Source organism: Hordeum vulgare, unplaced genomic scaffold (assembly GCF_904849725.1).
Source record: "Hordeum vulgare subsp. vulgare unplaced genomic scaffold, MorexV3_pseudomolecules_assembly, whole genome shotgun sequence".
Taxonomy (NCBI): Eukaryota; Viridiplantae; Streptophyta; class Magnoliopsida; order Poales; family Poaceae; genus Hordeum; species Hordeum vulgare.
The window spans coordinates 34,875-55,737 of record NW_025422715.1 but is presented as its reverse complement, the minus strand read 5'-3'; the positions used below and the strand labels follow the sequence as shown (position 1 = coordinate 55,737).

General features: G+C 37.2%; 2 protein-coding genes and 4 non-coding genes across 6 annotated transcripts; 4 read left to right on the top strand and 2 right to left on the bottom strand.

Moving 5' to 3' along the window:
- The first annotated feature begins 59 nt into the window (after positions 1-59).
- LOC123423126 (ATP synthase subunit beta, chloroplastic) lies at positions 60-9,561 on the top strand. Its single transcript, XM_045107784.1, has one exon. The coding sequence runs from the start codon at positions 358-360 to the stop codon at positions 1,852-1,854; it is 1,497 nt and encodes a 498-aa protein (XP_044963719.1). The 5' UTR covers positions 60-357; the 3' UTR covers positions 1,855-9,561.
- On the bottom strand, positions 6,314-6,386 carry TRNAF-GAA. The gene has a single exon. It is a non-coding gene; the product is annotated as a tRNA-Phe (tRNA).
- On the top strand, positions 7,983-8,055 carry TRNAT-UGU. The gene has a single exon. It is a non-coding gene; the product is annotated as a tRNA-Thr (tRNA).
- TRNAS-GGA lies at positions 9,271-9,357 on the bottom strand. The gene has a single exon. It is a non-coding gene; the product is annotated as a tRNA-Ser (tRNA).
- Positions 9,562-14,262: 4,701 nt separating the features above from the next.
- LOC123423124 (photosystem I P700 chlorophyll a apoprotein A2) lies at positions 14,263-17,963 on the top strand. Its single transcript, XM_045107782.1, has one exon. It carries the CDS (start codon positions 14,912-14,914, stop codon positions 17,114-17,116), a length of 2,205 nt encoding a protein of 734 aa, XP_044963717.1. The 5' UTR covers positions 14,263-14,911; the 3' UTR covers positions 17,117-17,963.
- A 5-nt stretch (positions 17,964-17,968) lies between these two features.
- Positions 17,969-18,040, top strand: TRNAR-UCU. The gene has a single exon. It is a non-coding gene; the product is annotated as a tRNA-Arg (tRNA).
- The last annotated feature ends 2,823 nt before the right edge of the window (positions 18,041-20,863 follow it).

Genomic DNA, 20,863 nt, shown 5'->3' with positions numbered 1-20,863 from the left:
AACTAAATACTAATAAAATTCTTTGTTGACAGCAATCTATGCTTCACAGTAGTATATATTTTGTATATCGAAGTCCCTAGATAGGAAAGTAGAGTAGGCACAGATCCTCCACAAAAGGCAAAATGTATATGAAAAAAAGATTGATTGAACTTTCCAACGGACTCATTCCATGAGTAAACGATTGAATGGGATTCGCTTGGGCAACGAAATCAAGTCCTGGTCCCCTTTTCTCTCTTATTGAATTAACTAATTCATTTCCTTTTTACTTTTGGATTTTTTTTGATTTGATTTGGCATTATTCAACAATAAAAAAAGAAAAATTTCGACAAATTCCTTTTTTTTAATTATGTGATAATTATGAGAACCAATCCTACTACTTCTCGTCCCGGGGTTTCCACAAGTGAAGAAAAAAGTACAGGTCGTATCGATCAAATTATTGGACCCGTGCTGGATGTCACTTTTCCCCCGGGCAAGTTACCTTATATTTATAACGCTTTAGTAGTCCAGAGTAGAGACACTGCCGATAAGCAAATTAATGTGACTTGTGAGGTACAACAATTATTAGGAAATAATCGAGTTAGAGCTGTAGCTATGAGTGCTACGGACGGGTTGATGAGAGGAATGGAAGTGATTGACACGGGAGCTCCTCTCAGTGTTCCGGTCGGTGGAGCTACTCTCGGACGAATTTTCAACGTTCTTGGGGAGCCTGTTGACAATTTGGGTCCTGTAGATAGTAGTGCAACGTTCCCTATTCATAGATCTGCGCCTGCCTTTATCGAGTTAGATACGAAATTATCCATCTTTGAAACAGGTATTAAGGTCGTCGATCTTTTAGCTCCTTATCGACGTGGAGGAAAAATAGGACTATTTGGGGGGGCTGGAGTAGGTAAAACAGTACTGATCATGGAATTAATCAATAACATTGCTAAAGCTCATGGGGGCGTATCCGTATTCGGTGGAGTAGGGGAACGGACTCGTGAAGGAAATGATCTTTATATGGAAATGAAGGAATCCGGAGTAATTAATGAAAAAAATATTGAAGAATCAAAGGTAGCTCTAGTCTATGGCCAAATGAATGAACCACCGGGAGCTCGTATGAGAGTTGGTTTAACTGCCCTAACTATGGCAGAATATTTCCGAGATGTTAATAAGCAAGACGTGCTTTTATTTATCGATAATATCTTTCGTTTTGTTCAAGCAGGATCAGAGGTATCCGCTTTATTAGGGAGAATGCCCTCCGCAGTGGGTTATCAACCTACTCTTAGTACAGAAATGGGTTCTTTGCAAGAAAGAATTGCTTCTACTAAAAAGGGATCTATAACTTCGATTCAAGCAGTTTATGTACCTGCGGACGATTTGACCGACCCTGCCCCTGCCACAACATTTGCACATTTGGATGCTACTACCGTACTTTCCAGAGGATTAGCTTCCAAGGGTATTTATCCAGCAGTAGATCCTTTAGATTCAACATCAACTATGTTACAGCCTCGGATCGTTGGCAACGAACATTATGAAACTGCGCAAAGAGTTAAGGAAACTTTACAACGTTACAAAGAACTTCAGGACATTATCGCAATTCTTGGCTTGGATGAATTATCGGAAGAGGATCGTTTAACTGTAGCAAGAGCAAGAAAAATTGAGCGTTTCTTATCACAACCGTTCTTTGTGGCAGAAGTTTTTACTGGTTCTCCAGGAAAGTATGTTGCTCTTGCGGAAACTATTAGGGGATTTCAACTAATCCTTTCCGGAGAATTAGACGGCCTACCTGAACAGGCTTTTTATTTGGTGGGTAACATCGATGAAGCTAGCACGAAAGCTATAACCTTAGAAGAGGAGAACAAATCGCAGAAATGAAATTAAATCTTTATGTACTGACTCCTAAGCGAATTATTTGGGATTGTGAAGTGAAAGAAATCATTTTATCCACGAATAGTGGCCAAATTGGCGTATTACCAAACCACGCCCCTATTAACACAGCAGTAGATATGGGTCCTTTGAGAATACGCCTCCTCAACGACCAATGGTTAACGGCGGTTCTGTGGAGCGGTTTTGCGAGAATAGTTAATAATGAGATCATCATTTTAGGAAATGATGCGGAACTGGGTAGTGATATTGATCCGGAAGAAGCTCAAAAGGCACTTGAAATAGCCGAAGCTAACTTGAGTAAAGCTGAGGGTACGAAAGATTTGGTTGAAGCGAAGCTCGCTCTCAGACGAGCTAGGATACGAATCGAGGCTGTCAATTGGATTCCCCCATCCAATTGAAGACAATCCAGTGGTTTATAGTTGATACAAAGAAAAAGGGAAGAGGGGTAGAAAAAGTTATTAGATAGCGAAGCGAAGTAAGTCCAATGCTATCTAGTAATTTTTCTACCTACTTACCTACTATTGGATTTGAACCAATGACTCCCGCCGTATGAAAGCAATACTCTAACCACTGAGTTAAGTAGGCAATTTATCACCACAAAGGAAGACCCATTACTTCGATCGATTATATATTGAATCCCTTTTCTAAGCAATACCGCTCTGTTATTGGTCTGTTATATACTAAATACTAAACTAAATACTAAACAGATACAGATCAAAGGGATATCCTCTGGCATTAGAAAATATTCATCTTGACAAGAAATTCTCTATATGTTAAGATATCTCTGATAAGGGCTATAGCTCAGTTCGGTAGAGCAACTCGTTTACACGTGCGCCAATGCTTTTCAAAGGAGCTTATTATGCAATGAACATAATCGATCTTATTGCAAAATCAATGTCTTACTTCATAGATTCGAGAGAATAGGAGAACAGTAGCCTGACAAACAGTCGGTTCAGTCCGATTCAGGTGCCAATTCAGGTGCCTAATCAAATAGAACCCTTATGGATTTGCTAGTTGATAAGGTAAATATCCAGCCCACTAAATGCTAGGCGTAATGAGGATAAGGGCCTCCAAAAAACTTCTTTTCGTTCTATGAACTTTAAGGTGTATGAAGTCTCATAGTTAACTCTTGCAGTGGAACGATAGAGACTCCATTTCACTTAGGTTGATTTAATTTAGACCAGAGGCAGACCTAAGTCAAGGTAATCCTCCTTTGAAACACTTTGGTATTGCTCCTAGATAGATCATAATACAAAAAATCAATCAGAGCACAGGGAGCCATCTCATTATCTTTCCGTAAAGAAAAACTATGGTGGACTAACTGATCTTTAAATCAGTTTATGAAAGAGCCCAATGCAAAAAAATGCATGTTGGGTCTTTGAAACAGTTCAAATCATTTCGATAATAATCCGTTTGATCTGTTTTACCGAGAAGGTCTACGGTTCGAATCCGTATAGCCCTAATATGCCCTTTTTTCTATTTTAGGATCTCTATCCTATGTTTTCTTTAGTTTAGTATAGTTTTCATTTTCGCATTAGTATTTGTTTATAGACTGGATAGGCGCCTGCGACATAGAATAGAGATAAAAGCATTACCAAAGGCTCATTCATCGAAAATCAAAATCATACAGACAGGAAAAGAAAAACGAAAAATAGAAAAAATAAAGTAAAGAGTAAATAAGAAAACAGAATATTCTGTCTCATAGTTCTGAAATAGAGTTCTTTATTTTTATTTTTATAGTATTACTTCTCATTATACTGCATAGATTAGTCCTACTATCTTAATTAGGTTCTAATTATTCTAATTAGTAGTATTCTCATTTTTATTTAATAGTCTCTTATTATTATTAAATAGTAAATAAAGGATAGAGCTATTCTTTTTTTATAGAGATTCTAGAGAAAGCGAGACAAAGTGAAACGATAAAGTTTTCTTTATATAAGAATTAGATCTACATACACCATATCTAAATAGAATGGAAATCCAAAAGAAAGGGAGTTGGGATTCCATTGGATGAATCTTTAAAGAAGATGCAGCACAGAGGAAACAAAGGCTAAACTAAGCGCTTTTGTTTGAACAAAAAAGATTCTTGTTTCACCGAGGAAAAGAGAGAAGTTCTGGATAAATTGACAATGCTGAATTGAATTGACTAATTTAAGTTCCGCCTATTCCACATTAATGGGAGTACATTATGTTTCTGCTTCACGAATATGATATTTTTTGGACATTTCTAATAATAGCAAGCCTTATTCCTATTTTGGCATTTTCGATTTCAGGGCTTTTAGCCCCGGTTAGTGAAGGACCAGAGAAGCTTTCTAGTTATGAATCGGGTATAGAACCCATGGGAGGGGCTTGGGTACAATTCCGAATACGCTATTATATGTTTGCGCTCGTTTTTGTTGTTTTTGATGTGGAAACCGTCTTTCTATACCCTTGGGCAATGAGTTTCGACGTATTGGGTGTATCCGTTTTTATCGAAGCTTTGATTTTCGTGCTTATCTTAGTTGTCGGTTTAGTTTATGCATGGCGAAAAGGAGCCTTGGAATGGTCTTAACTGAATATTTAGACAAAAAAAAAGAAGGAAAAGATTCTATTGAGACAGTTATGAATTTGATTGAGTTTCCCTTACTTGACCAAACAAGTTCCAATTCTGTTATTTCAACTACACTAAATGATCTTTCGAATTGGTCAAGACTCTCCAGTTTATGGCCCCTTCTATACGGTACCAGTTGTTGTTTCATTGAATTTGCTTCATTAATAGGTTCACGATTCGATTTTGATCGTTATGGATTGGTACCAAGATCAAGTCCTAGGCAAGCAGACCTAATTTTAACAGCCGGTACGGTAACAATGAAAATGGCTCCGTCTTTAGTGAGATTATACGAGCAAATGCCTGAACCAAAATACGTCATTGCTATGGGAGCCTGTACTATTACAGGGGGAATGTTCAGTACGGATTCCTATAGTACTGTTCGGGGAGTTGATAAGTTAATTCCTGTGGATGTCTACTTGCCGGGCTGCCCTCCTAAACCGGAGGCAGTTATAGATGCCCTAACAAAACTTCGTAAGAAGATATCGCGAGAAATAGTTGAGGATCGAACTCTATCTCAAAATAAAAAAAGATGTTTTACTACCAGTCACAAGCTTTATGTTAGGCGCAGTACTCATACAGGAACTTATGAGCAAGAATTGCTCTATCAATCACCATCGACATTAGATATATCTTCTGAAACTTTTTTAAAATCCAAAAGTCCAGTACCTTCCTACAAATTAGTGAATTAGGAGGGGGGGGCTCTTTTGTGTAGAAAAAGAAAAAGCAGAGCAATCTTTCAAACTTGCATCCGAAATGGGAAATATTTATACAAAGAGGGAGAGATGAAGACAATGCAGCAGGGTTGGTTATCTAATTGGCTAGTCAAACATGAGGTGGTTCATAGATCTTTGGGCTTTGATCACCGAGGAATAGAGACTTTACAAATAAAAGCAGGGGATTGGGATTCCATTGCTGTCATTTTATATGTATATGGTTATAATTATTTACGCTCCCAATGTGCTTATGATGTAGCACCCGGTGGATCTTTAGCTAGCGTGTATCATCTTACAAGAATACAATACGGTATAGATAATCCAGAAGAAGTCTGCATAAAAGTCTTTGCCCAAAAGGATAATCCTAGAATTCCGTCTGTCTTCTGGATTTGGAGAAGTGCCGATTTTCAAGAACGCGAATCTTATGATATGGTGGGAATCTCTTATGATAATCATCCGCGCCTTAAACGTATCCTAATGCCTGAAAGTTGGATAGGCTGGCCCTTACGTAAGGACTATATAACCCCCAATTTTTATGAAATACAAGATGCTCATTGAATGATAAGAAATTCGTGCTCACTTATACAACACAACTCCAGATTTTATTCAAGTCAAGGAATATTTTTAGGTTCTTTTCCTAGATGAAACGGAATACCTATTTATAATTAATTCCTATTATACAAAAGCATTCCAGATAGACTGAGCCAAAAAAGGGTTTCATTTGGATTCCCCTATTTTGAAAATCACATATTAATTTCCTTCATATGAACAGAAAAATAGGATGACTCAAAGAAGTTCTCTACCAGGAACTTTGTATCGCGCACATGACTTAGCACAACTAGGAAAATAAGATAAGATAAAGATAAGCAAGACTAAAAAAATATTCGTCGGAATAGTGGAATACAAAATAAAGAAACGCAAAAAAATAAAGGGGAACCTAATCTCACCCCCTTCCTTATCATAAAGAAAGGGTATATTTTAAAACTTCTCTAAAAAGAAGTGCCTCTATATTTATATTATAGATTTATCCACTTAGATGAATAAATCATACTCTATCTATATTATATATTATTAATAAATATGTATCACAATCCATCTCGAGGTATTTGGATCAATACCTATTCGGTGGATCTTTTTTTTTCTCTGCCAGGAACCAGATTTGAACTGGTGACACGAGGATTTTCAGTCCTCTGCTCTACCAACTGAGCTATCCTGACCTTTTCTTGTGCATCATCCTAGTAGAGTATTTGTATCTATGTCAATTAAAAGGACTAAAAAATCAATTAAAGTATTTCAAATTCAAAATTTGAAAGGGGGGGGGTAGCCCTATGCATTGTGCATGGTTTACTTAAATAATACTTAAAAATAGAGTGAATAACCAAGATTTCTTGCCGATACTCTAATAAAAAAGAAATCTATTCAATGAATAGGATAAGATCCATTGAGTTCTCTTCGCATTCCTTTCCTTTGTGAAAGAGTAGAATGAGAAAGCTAATGAATCTTAAACCCATTGATAAAAAGAAAAAAAAAGAGGATTTGGGGATAGAGGGACTTGAACCCTCACAACTTAAAAAGTCGACGGATTTTCCTTTTACTAGAAATTTCATTGTTGTCAGTATTGACATGTAGAATGGGACTCTCTCTTTGTCCTCGTCCGATTAATCCACTTTCTTTTTAAAAGTTCTCAAAACTTTGAATTTGAATTGAAGAATTTGATTATTCAATATTCGAATGGAGTGGATTCACAATAATTCAAAATAAAATTATGATATGAGTTTTTTATTTCATAATCATTTCGAATTTTATTTTGAAATTTTAAAAAAGATAAAGAACCTATATTATAATATGAGTTCTGTGATTAATCGTTTGCTATGTCAGTATCTATACGTGTTTATTAAATGTATAAAGTATAAAACCCCTCTTTCTCTAATTTAGAATTAGAAGGAATTCCACTAACAACACAACGTAATTAACTCGATTCGTTAGAACAGCTTCCATTGAGTCTCTGCACCTATCCTTTTCCTTTGTATTCTAGTTCGAGAATCCCTTCTCAAAACACGGATTTGGCTCAGGATTGCCCTTTTTTAATTCCAGGGTTTCTCTGAATTTGGAAGTTACCACTTAGCAGGTTTCCATACCAAGGCTCAATACAATCAAGTCCGTAGCGTCTACCGATTTCGCCATATCCCCACTTCCCTCTTCTTTGAGACCAGGATTCCTTGTGTAATTTCATCCATCTCTTAGTTTTTTTTTTGAATCATTGAGTTCATCACTCAACGTAGTCTAGCAGTTCAGTTCGACTCTATTTGAGAGACCCCGCTTGCTTATTGCAATTCTGAATTACATTGATTCTATCCTTGATGTATTTGCAATTCAATCCGAATCAATATATCCAAAACTTTTTATCTCCCCCACCTCCCGTCTTACTTTTTTATAGTATTCGAAATTATACTATAACGCTGGATATTTATTCTTTTTTTCTAATCAGAATTATCAATTTTATTTACTCTGACTTTATGTTCCCCTTAGTGAAATATTAATCCTCAAATTATTAACAAATAATAAAGTCTATAATGATCGAATGAAAATACCCATAAAGTCTATAATTTTCTTTTTAAATATCCTATAGTTAAGCATATCAAGCTAACTTTATCTTTAAGAAGTTTTAGTATTTTTTTATTTAGTATTTTTTTATAAGTAGAACTTCAAATTTAGAACTAGTTAATAGCTAAGAGTAATAACTAATATCTGAGATTTTACGGATTTCCTATACTATACCTATTTCTATTTGTTACACTATTTCCGTTATGTAAGCCCACTTAGCTCAGAGGTTAGAGCATCGCATTTGTAATGCGAGGGTCATCGGTTCAAATCCGATAGTCGGCTTTTTTTTTCTCTATCGATGTTCTACGAACAAGAATCTCTTTTTTTCCGAATTAAATGGAGAATCCAGGATCTTTTATGTTTTTTACCTTACTATTTTGCTAGATACAAAACAATAAAATAAATAATATATATACAAAAAATACAAAAAATACAGATTTTGATGAAATTCCATTTTTTGTGGTACTTTAGTTGATTTTACTCTGTTTATCCTGTAGTTTAATTCAGTTTTAATTTCGATGTATTCTGTAATGTAAATACAATGAAATTAATTGTGTAAAATGAAATTTCAATAAAAAAAAGGAGTCTTCATGTCCCGTTATCGAGGACCTCGTTTAAAAAAAATACGCCGTTTGGGAGCTTTACCAGGACTCACTAGAAAAACACCTAAATCCGGAAGTAATCTTAAAAAAAAATTCAATTCTGGGAAAAAGGAGCAATATCGTATTCGTCTTCAAGAAAAACAGAAATTGCGTTTTCATTATGGTCTGACAGAACGACAATTACTTAGATATGTACATATCGCTGGAAAAGCAAAAAGGTCAACAGGCCAGGTTTTACTACAATTACTTGAAATGCGTTTGGATAATATCCTTTTTCGATTGGGTATGGCTTCAACCATTCCTGGGGCCCGCCAATTAGTCAACCATAGACATATTTTAGTTAATGGCCGTATAGTCAATATACCAAGTTTTCGTTGCAAACCCCGAGATATTATTACTACGAAAGATAACCAAAGATCAAAAGGTCTGGTTCAAAATTATATTGCTTCATCGGACCCGGGGAAATTGCCAAGCCATTTGACGATTGACACATTGGAATATAAAGGACTAGTAAATAAAATCCTAGATAGGAAGTGGGTCGGTCTCAAAATAAATGAGTTGTTAGTTGTAGAATATTACTCTCGTCAGACTTGAACTTAATGAAAAAAGGAAAGGTTCATAGAATTTTCTTCCCCTTCCCCTTTCCCCGAACTAAATAGCCCTAAGACCATTACCATTAATTCGTATTTTCCCATCAACTAGCTAAAATTGATTAACCCTAGGATTAGGATCCTTTTTGCTTTTTTCCTCTATGTTTACATACCACAGTAATTTGCTATAGAGAATTTTTAATTTCTATTAAATAAAAATAAGATAATATAAGATATTATTACTGGAATAAATTGCTATTTGATTTGATACATTGTGATCCTTAACGTTGATGAATTAAGAAAAACGGAAAGAGAGGGATTCGAACCCTCGGTAAACAAAAGTCTACATAGCAGTTCCAATGCTACGCCTTGAACCGCTCGGCCATCTTTCCTACATAACTTATTATGGAAAATAAACTGAGTGAATAGCGAGTTTTCTTATTCCTGCAGTACAGGTACAACCGCAACCGCTCGGGGGTTCCCTAGTTCTATTGGAAAAATTCCTTTTGATCTAGGTGGAAGGATACAGGATTTTTTACTAGAAATTGCGCTCGCTATAAAATAAAAGTTTTAATTTAGGTTTTCCCGCAACTAAAGAAAAAGAGAATGCAAGAATTCTTCTTATTGCATAATAAAATAAAGAAACCTTAGAATTCCGTTTGCATAAGATACGCTACACCATTGAAATCAAAAATAGAGTATGAGACAATTAATAACTTTGAAAACACGAAATAGTTGATGACATAAGTTGTTGTTCAGAAATAGGAAAGTGGAATGAAATCCAGTCTTAGTCAAATATTGCATATCTCTTCGTGTCCAAGCAGAAGGAAAAGGATACAATTTGAGCTGAGCGGAAAATCCATATCTCTCTTATCCATTTAAAACATATGGATTTAGAGCATATGGATCAATCTATTTATAATTATAAGAATCGAATGTGTTTGTTTTTATGTTATTTTGTGAAGGAATGAAAACAATTCTATATAGAATGGCTTGGGAATTATGCCTAGATCCCGTGTAAATGGAAATTTCATTGATAAGACCTTCTCAATTATAGCCAATATTTTATTGCGAATAATTCCGACAACCTCAGGAGAAAAAAAGGCATTTACTTATTATAGAGATGGTGCGATTTGACTCTTTTTTTTTTTGCTTTTTTTTAGACCTACCTATACCTCAGTCTTAGGAAAAAGAAAAGGGGTTGGCATAGAGAGAACCAAATTTGTAAAGCAAGCAAACCCACGCTTCGGGAAGGTGAGGCGAACTAACAATTCCTTCCGTCGTGTATCCTCGATTGATGCGGCTTCAGATACTTCAATTGTAGATTTGAGTATTGAGCGAAAGGTTACACCTACAGGATATGGTATGGTATGGATTACAGGCCACTCTATTAGTATCCGTAGGCAGCATAGGGGAGAAAAGCACTACACCTAGAAATAGGAATCAACAAGAGAAAAACTTTGGTAGAAATTACCCCTTTCCTGATCGGTATCAGGGCTGGGAAGAATGGTTGGGATAACAAACAACCATCAGGTTTGTACTTTGGATACCCCTATAACCATCAAAGATCGTTGAAGTAGCTAATTCCTCTAAATAGGAGGCGTTGAGAACAAAGAAATTATTGGAGCTATCGTTTTCCTCTAGCATTAATAGAATTCATTGGTGTTAAGAAAAACCTCTTGTGGGAAGGTTGGCTAGAGATTTCTTGGAAAAATACCAGCCCCTTTCGGTTCATAATGAGACGGGACTAATTCTATTTTGATTCTATAGATTAAGATTATTTCGCTTAGTACTATTATGTACAGAAGGGAGGAGCCGTATGAGATGAAAACCTCATGTACGGTTTTGGAACGGAGATTTTTTGAATAGAATGAACGACCGTAACGGATGTTGGCTCAATCCGAAGGAAATTATGCGGAAGCTTTGCAAAATTATTATGAAGCTACGCGACTAGAAATCGATCCCTATGATCGAAGTTATATACTCTATAACATAGGCCTTATACACACAAGCAATGGAGAGCATACAAAGGCTTTGGAATATTATTTCCGGGCACTAGAACGAAACCCCTTCTTACCGCAAGCTTTTAATAATATGGCCGTGATCTGTCATTACGTGCGACTATCTCCACTATAGAAAGACAAAAAAAGAGAGGATCAAATTTTCTAGTAAATACTGGAAAAAAGGGCTTTCTACATAGGGATCGTAAAAACAACGATTTTTCCCTATCAGCTGTAGGAAGGAAGGACACTTCACGAGAATCAAAAAACGAAGAAAGTATGGCCTATACTACTACTCTATGGATAAAGTTTCTCAAATTGATAGAGAAAGCACCGTAAAGATCAATTAGTGAGCGACTGGGTCGATACAACTAAAAAAAACTGCTTACTTATCCCATGATATGGGGCAAAATTTAGGAATCCGCTTATGTAATAGAGCCGATCCACTAAGGGATTAAGCAGCGGTGTAGTATCAGATCCCAAAGATAGTAAGTTCTTTTTTCTTTCTTATGGAAAAAAGTCTTTTTCAAGGATTCTATAGAGATTTCATATATGAAACCGGGATAGTTACCTTTCAGAAAATTTGAACGAAGGCTCTATATCTATCTATGCTTCATTCTTCTGAAGGTGGGAAAAAAGATCAAACTAATTATTGAGAAAAATTAGGGTTTGAAACTTAGGTAATTAATTTCTTCTGCTTAACACAAGAACAAATTGGATCGATTTTTGATAAATCGAATTCAGTTAAGATAGGGGAAATTAAGATAGCAATTTCTGAGCCGTATGAGGTAGGAAACTCTCAAGTACGGTTCTAAGGGAAGGAACTGCCTATTCCGACCGAGGAGAACAGGCCATTCTAGAGGGTGATTCGGAAATTGCGGAAGCTTGGTTTGATCAAGCTGCTGAATATTGGAAACAAGCTATAGCGCTTACTCCGGGAAATTATATTGAAGCACAAAACTGGTTGAAGATTACGAAGCGCTTTGAATTTGAATAAGACCATGCTCCTTTTTTTTCCTAAAATGGATGGTTTGGTTGTTGATCCATTAATCAAATAAATTAGGTCGTAAGATCGAATCAAGAATTTCATTATATCCATTTCTTATACCTTCTATTTTATAAGATATTTCATAAGAATAAACCATAGGGATAGGGTCTAGAATAGAAGTAATAAAGTGAATAAAAAAAAGGGGGCCAATCTAAATATTGCTAATATATTAGAACCATCTTATTAATAATTCTAATGAGTTATCTTGGAATTTAGAATCAAATAAAAAATAAAAAACCCTATATTATGCTCAAGGAAAGTAGATATAGATAGGAGCTTATGCCCTAAAAAAAAATACACTAGTTTCTTAAATTTAAAATAAAAAAGATTTTTTCTTACGCCGAGAAATATTTGTTTTTTCAAGATAAACAATGTCCGTTAGGCACCTAACCTTTATGTCATAATAGATCCGAACACTTGCCTCGGATTGACTTTAATATATAATTGCTCCAGTGAATAACTAAAAAAAAAGAAGGGTGGTAGTATAGTAAAGAAAAGAACTAATCACAATATCTATCTTTCAAAATCTATCTTTCAAAATCTATCTTTCAAAGATTCACTAAAAAAAAAGACAGTTGGCGGGTCTCTTTGTATGTCTTGTCCGGAAAGAGGAGGAGTTAATGATTATTCGTTCGCCGGAACCAGAAGTAAAAATTGTTGTGGATAGGGATCCTGTAAAAACATCTTTTGAGGAATGGGCGAGACCCGGCCATTTCTCAAGAACACTAGCTAAGGGCCCTGATACTACCACTTGGATCTGGAACCTACATGCTGATGCTCACGATTTCGATAGTCATACTGGTGATTTGGAGGAGATTTCTAGAAAAGTTTTTAGTGCTCATTTCGGGCAACTTTCCATTATCTTTCTTTGGTTGAGTGGCATGTACTTTCATGGTGCCCGTTTTTCCAATTATGAAGCATGGCTAAGTGATCCTACTCACATTGGACCCAGTGCTCAGGTAGTTTGGCCTATAGTAGGGCAAGAAATATTGAATGGTGATGTAGGTGGGGGTTTCCGAGGAATCCAAATAACCTCTGGTTTTTTTCAGCTTTGGCGAGCATCTGGAATAACTAGTGAATTACAACTCTATTGTACTGCAATTGGTGCATTGGTTTTTGCAGCGTTAATGCTTTTTGCTGGTTGGTTCCATTATCACAAAGCCGCTCCCAAATTGGCCTGGTTCCAAGATGTAGAATCCATGTTGAATCACCACTTAGCGGGATTATTAGGACTTGGGTCTCTTTCTTGGGCGGGACACCAAATTCATGTATCTTTACCAATTAACCAATTTCTTGACGCTGGGGTGGATCCTAAAGAGATACCACTTCCTCATGAATTTATCTTGAATCGGGACCTTTTGGCTCAACTTTATCCTAGTTTTGCCGAAGGAGCAACCCCTTTTTTCACTTTAAATTGGTCCAAATACGCAGAATTTCTGACTTTTCGTGGAGGACTAGATCCAGTAACCGGTGGTCTCTGGCTGACCGATATTGCACACCATCATTTAGCTATTGCTATTCTTTTCCTAATCGCAGGTCATATGTATAGGACCAACTGGGGTATTGGCCATGGACTTAAAGATATTTTGGAGGCTCACAAGGGCCCATTTACAGGACAAGGCCATAAGGGTCTTTATGAAATCTTAACAACGTCATGGCATGCTCAATTATCTCTTAACCTAGCTATGCTAGGCTCTACAACCATTGTTGTAGCTCATCATATGTATTCTATGCCTCCCTATCCATACCTAGCTACTGACTATGGTACACAACTTTCCTTGTTCACACACCACATGTGGATTGGCGGATTTCTAATAGTCGGTGCTGCTGCACATGCAGCAATTTTTATGGTAAGAGACTATGATCCAACTACTCGATACAACGATCTATTAGATCGCGTCCTTAGACACCGCGATGCAATCATATCCCACCTTAACTGGGTATGTATATTTCTAGGTTTTCACAGTTTTGGCTTGTACATTCATAATGATACCATGAGTGCTTTAGGCCGTCCACAAGATATGTTTTCGGATACCGCCATACAATTACAACCTATCTTTGCTCAATGGGTACAAAATATCCATGCTACTGCGCCTGGCGTAACAGCTCCTGGTGCAACAACAAGTACTAGCTTAACGTGGGGAGGCGGCGAGTTAGTAGCAGTAGGTGGCAAAGTGGCTTTGTTACCGATTCCATTAGGAACCGCAGATTTTTTAGTCCATCACATTCATGCATTTACCATACATGTGACTGTATTAATACTTTTGAAAGGTGTTTTATTTGCTCGGAGTTCCCGTTTGATACCCGATAAAGCAAATCTAGGTTTTCGCTTTCCTTGCGATGGGCCTGGCCGAGGGGGAACATGTCAAGTATCTGCTTGGGATCATGTTTTCTTAGGTTTATTCTGGATGTACAATGCAATTTCGGTAGTCATTTTCCATTTCAGTTGGAAAATGCAGTCGGATGTTTGGGGTACCATAAGTGATCAAGGGGTGGTAACTCATATTACAGGGGGAAACTTTGCACAGAGTTCCATTACGATTAATGGGTGGCTTCGAGATTTCTTGTGGGCACAGGCATCGCAAGTCATTCAGTCTTATGGTTCTTCATTATCTGCATATGGTCTTTTTTTCTTAGGTGCTCATTTTGTCTGGGCCTTCAGTTTAATGTTTTTATTCAGCGGCCGTGGTTATTGGCAAGAACTCATTGAATCTATCGTTTGGGCTCATAACAAATTAAAAGTTGCTCCTGCTACTCAGCCTAGAGCCTTGAGCATTATACAAGGACGTGCTGTAGGAGTAACCCATTACCTTCTGGGTGGAATTGCCACGACATGGGCATTCTTCTTAGCGAGAATTATTGCAGTAGGATAGTGGCTAGGAGGATTTGAAAGGCATTATGGAATTAAGATTTCCCAGGTTTAGCCAAGGCTTAGCTCAGGACCCCACTACTCGTCGTATTTGGTTTGGTATTGCTACCGCACATGATTTCGAAAGTCATGATGATATTACTGAAGAACGTCTTTATCAGAACATTTTTGCTTCTCACTTTGGGCAATTAGCAATAATCTTTCTATGGACGTCCGGAAATCTGTTTCATGTAGCTTGGCAAGGAAATTTTGAATCATGGATACAGGATCCTTTACACGTAAGACCTATTGCTCATGCGATTTGGGATCCTCATTTTGGTCAACCCGCTGTGGAAGCCTTTACTCGAGGAGGTGCTGCTGGTCCAGTGAATATTGCTTATTCTGGGGTTTATCAGTGGTGGTATACAATAGGATTACGCACCAATGAAGATCTTTATACTGGAGCTCTTTTTCTATTATTTCTTTCTACGCTGTCCTTAATAGCGAGTTGGTTACATCTACAACCCAAATGGAAACCAAGCCTTTCGTGGTTCAAAAACGCGGAATCTCGTCTCAATCATCATTTGTCAGGACTTTTCGGGGTAAGTTCTTTGGCTTGGACAGGACATTTAGTTCATGTTGCTATTCCCGCATCCAGGGGGGAGTACGTTCGATGGAATAATTTCTTAGATGTATTACCCTATCCCCAGGGGTTGGGACCCCTTTTGACGGGTCAGTGGAATCTTTATGCCCAAAACCCTGATTCGAGTAATCATTTATTTGGTACCGCTCAAGGAGCGGGAACTGCCATTCTAACTCTTCTTGGGGGATTCCATCCACAAACACAAAGTTTGTGGCTGACTGATATGGCTCACCATCATTTAGCTATTGCATTTATTTTTCTCATTGCCGGTCACATGTATCGAACTAACTTCGGAATTGGGCACAGTATTAAAGATCTTTTAGAAGCGCATACTCCTCCGGGGGGTCGATTAGGGCGTGGGCATAAGGGCCTTTATGACACAATCAACAATTCGATTCATTTTCAGTTAGGTCTTGCTCTAGCTTCTTTAGGGGTTATTACTTCCTTAGTAGCTCAACATATGTACTCTTTACCTCCTTATGCATTCATAGCACAAGACTTTACTACTCAAGCTGCTTTATATACTCATCACCAATATATTGCGGGGTTCATCATGACAGGGGCTTTTGCTCATGGAGCTATTTTTTTCATTAGGGATTACAATCCGGAACAGAATGAGGATAATGTATTGGCAAGAATGTTAGACCATAAAGAAGCTATCATATCTCATTTAAGTTGGGCTAGCCTCTTTCTAGGATTCCATACCTTGGGCCTTTATGTTCATAACGACGTCATGCTTGCTTTTGGTACTCCAGAAAAGCAAATCTTGATCGAACCTATATTTGCCCAATGGATACAATCTGCTCATGGCAAGACGACATATGGGTTCGATATACTCTTATCTTCAACGAATGGCCCCGCTTTCAATGCGGGTCGAAGCCTATGGTTGCCCGGATGGTTGAATGCTGTTAATGAGAATAGTAATTCGCTTTTCTTAACAATAGGACCTGGGGATTTCTTGGTTCATCATGCTATTGCTCTAGGTTTGCATACAACTACATTGATTTTAGTAAAGGGCGCTTTAGACGCACGCGGTTCCAAATTAATGCCGGATAAAAAGGATTTTGGGTATAGTTTTCCTTGTGACGGCCCAGGGCGCGGCGGTACTTGTGATATTTCTGCTTGGGACGCATTTTATTTGGCAGTTTTCTGGATGTTAAATACCATTGGGTGGGTTACTTTTTATTGGCATTGGAAACATATCACATTATGGCAGGGCAACGTTTCACAATTTAATGAATCCTCCACTTATTTGATGGGATGGTTAAGAGATTACCTATGGTTAAACTCTTCACAACTTATCAATGGATATAATCCTTTTGGGATGAATAGTTTATCGGTATGGGCTTGGATGTTCTTATTTGGACATCTTGTTTGGGCTACTGGATTTATGTTCTTAATTTCTTGGCGGGGGTATTGGCAGGAATTAATTGAGACTTTAGCATGGGCTCATGAACGCACACCTTTAGCTAATTTAATTCGCTGGAGAGATAAGCCTGTGGCTCTTTCCATTGTGCAAGCAAGATTGGTTGGATTAGCTCACTTTTCCGTGGGTTATATATTCACTTATGCAGCTTTCTTGATTGCCTCAACATCAGGCAAGTTTGGTTAATTTAGTTTGTTTTTTTGTACTGTATCAGCACCTAGTTCATTACTCTTGATAGAGAGGGAGGATCCGCCTTCTTAAATTTCTTTTTCTATTTATTTTTCCATCTAGGATTAGAACCGTATACTTGATAATAATAGCAACGGCACATTATGGCAAAAAAGAGTTTGATTCAGAGGGAGAAGAAGCGGCAGAAATTAGAACAGAAATATCATTTGATTCGTCAATCTTTAAAAAAAAAGATAAGAAGCAAAGTTTCTCTCCCTTGAGTTTGAGTGAAAAAACGAAAATGCGAGAAAAATTGCAATCCCTACCGCGTAATAGTGCACCTACACGCCTTCATCGACGTTGTTTTTTGACCGGAAGACCTAGAGCTAACTATCGACATTTTGGGCTATCCGGACACGTACTTCGAGAAATGGTTTATGAATGTTTATTACCGGGTGCAACAAGATCCAGTTGGTAAGGATAAAATACCCTTTCGTATTTGTATGGATTTCTGGAATTGATAATCATAGAGGAGCCCTCTTTACCATTCTGTATAAATGGACTATTCTATTTGTATAGATATGGTAGAGGGACGTATCGAACCCTCTTTTATCCACTAGTTACCCCTCTTTAGTTTAAGAGTATAGAGCAGTTTGGTAGCTCATAAGTCTCATAACCTTGGGGTTGCGGGTTCGATTCCCACTACCGGCCCCATACTCCTTCTTTAATGATATATGCATGATATATACATCATCCATTTGTATCTGGATTTTTTGATTTCCTAAAAGAGTTTTGGTCTAACAGTTTTTTCTCGGAAGAAGACAACAAATAAAAGAAAGAATAAAAGAAAGAATAAAATACGAAAGAAAAGCGTCCATTGTCTAATGGATAGGACAGAGGTCTTCTAAACCTTTGGTATAGGTTCAAATCCTATTGGACGCAATCTTATTTCTATCTATTCTTTAAATAACTATACTAAACTAAAAACAAAGAAAACTTTTTTGCATGATTCAAATAACAAGAGTAGACATGCAAAATAACAAGAGTAGATATGCCAAATTTATTTGTTACTGAAGGGAAAACCGTTCCAGCTGTTCCTGAATAGCTTCCTTCAAAAGGATTTCCGCTTGCTCGGTGAATGTCTTGCTAGAAGATATAATTTCTTGGAATTGAGGTTTAGTATCTTTTAGGTGTTTACGTAACTCATCCAGAAATTTATTTACCTGTTCGATTTCTAACGAATCAAGATATCCTCTTGTTCCGGTATAAATAGTAGCTATCTGCTCTTCCACTGGGAGAGGATTTGCCTGGGATTGTTTAAGCAATTCCCTTAATCGTCGACCCCTTGCCAATTGATTCTGACTTGTTTTATCGAGAGCAGAGGCGAATTGTGCAAAGGCTTGTAACTCTGCGAATTGAGCTAGTTCCAATTTTGATTTGCCAGCTACTTGTTTCATGGCTTTAATTTGAGCCGCGGATCCTACTCTGGAAACAGAAATACCCACATTAATAGCGGGTCGAATTCCGGCATTGAATAGATCCGCCGATAAGAATATTTGTCCATCTGTAATGGAGATTACATTAGTAGGAATATAGGCGGAAACGTCTCCAGATTGAGTCTCAACTATTGGTAAAGCGGTCATACTTCCTTCGCCTAAAAGAGAATTTAATTTAGCGGCTCTTTCTAAAAGGCGTGAATGCAAATAAAAAACATCCCCTGGATAAGCCTCACGGCCGGGAGGTCTTCTTAATAGAAGGGACATTTGGCGATAAGCTTGTGCCTGTTTGGAGAGATCATCATAAATTATTAAAGTATGCCGTTCGCGGTACATAAAATACTCAGCCAGGGCTGCTCCCGTATAAGGAGCGAGGTATTGTAATGTAGCAGGTGAATCCGCCATTTCAGCTACTACAATAGTGTATTCCATGGCCCCCTCCTCATGGAAAGTAGTTACTACTTGAGCTACGGAGGATGCTCTTTGACCGATAGCTACATAAACACATATTACACCTTGCCCTTTTTGATTGAGAATTGTATCTGTAGCTACTGCTGTTTTGCCAGTCTGTCTGTCCCCAATAATTAACTCTCGCTGACCGCGCCCTATAGGAATCATCGAATCGATAGCAATAAGCCCTGTTTGAAGAGGTTCGTATACGGAACGCCTGGAAATTATACTTGGAGCAGGAGATTCAATTAAGCGAGATTCGGAAGCTATAATTTCGCCTTTCCCATCAATAGGTTTAGCCAGAGCATTTACAACACGACCCAAGTAAGCCTCACTCACGGGTATCTGAGCAATTCTTCCTGTTGCTTTTACAAAACTGCCCTCTTGTATCATCAACCCATCGCCCATTAATACAATCCCAACATTTTTGGATTCCAAATTCAGAGCAATACCCCTAGTACCTTCTGCAAATTGGACTAATTCACCCGACATTATTTCACCAAGACCTATAATACGAGCAATCCCATCCCCCACTTGAACTACGCGACCTATATTCTCAATCCCTACTTTCCTATTATATTGTTCAATACGTTCGCGGAGAATTTTATGAATTTCGTCGACTCGAAGGGTTGCCATTAGTGTTTCTTGACTCTTTTTTCGAAAGCAAGGGGAAAAATAATGCCTAAATTCTAAACGAAAGTAGAAGTTCAAGGCCTAATTAATTTAATTATCTCTTCCATTCCAGGGACCCGAGAATGCCAATATTAGCACGAATCGTACGGAAATGTAACTCGGTATTCAAACAACTATTCAGAGTTCCTAGAGCTCCTTGTACGGCCTGTTGGAAAACCCGCTGTCGGACCTGATTCATTGCCCTTTGTTTTTCAAAATAAAGGGTTTCGTTTTTAGACTTTTCTAATTGTTCCAAACTAATAGAAGTAGCATTAATCAAATTTGCTTTTTCTCGTTCTATCTCAGAGTATCCATTCATTCGATACTCATCCGCTTCTAGTTCGACTTTCTGTAATCGAATCCGAGCTTTTTCGAGTTGCTCAATGGTCCCTCTACGCAATTCTTCTGAATTTCGAATAGTACTCAAGATCCTCTGTTTTCGATTATCTAATAAATCTTTTAATGAAAGTAGATTATTTTGTAAGTTTACAACTTTTATGATCTCTTCCCGAACCAAACATGAATCTTTCGATTCATTTGGCTCTCACGCTCCTTTTTTTCTTTTTTTGCTATAGCAATTTCCATATCTTTTTTTAAGTATAAGTAATGAGCCTATCCTCTATCTTATTTTTTATGTTTATATTTCAATATACCGAAACCTATATAAGACTAGATAAATATTAAGAGGACTCTTCCGCCTAGATAAAAATATATCATGGTCAGCAAAGTTGTTTCTTTATTTATATTTGCCCTTTAGTTAATAATTTCAATTTCATTAAGAAAAACTAACTAAATAAATGGAAAATGAAAATTAATAGAATTCTTTTTTTTTTTTCTTCAAATCCAAAAAATTTCTCTTTTTTATACATAGGTCGTCGATTCGGCATTGGTTAAAAAAGGGCAGGGTGCCCCTTCTTTTTTTTTCTAGTAAATAGTTCAAACCATTTTATCGATATGAGTGTTCTATATCAGATAAATTTTACATTAGCTATTTCCCGTTTAAATTCGGTACTAATACTAATATAGTTGTAGAAAGAGTACCTCTTTTTGCCTGGACTTCAAGCAGTTTAGCTTTAACCGTGTTAATGGTCTCACATTCTTGGTTTATAGAGAATCAAAATTGATTTACCAATGAGTCGCGAAATGC

What these genes read in the sequence shown, in the direction of transcription:
- LOC123423126 (XM_045107784.1), top strand. Translation starts at nt 358, where the DNA reads ATGAGAACCAATCCTACTACTTCTCGTCCCGGGGTTTCCACAAGTGAA.
- LOC123423124 (XM_045107782.1), top strand. Translation starts at nt 14,912, where the DNA reads ATGGAATTAAGATTTCCCAGGTTTAGCCAAGGCTTAGCTCAGGACCCC.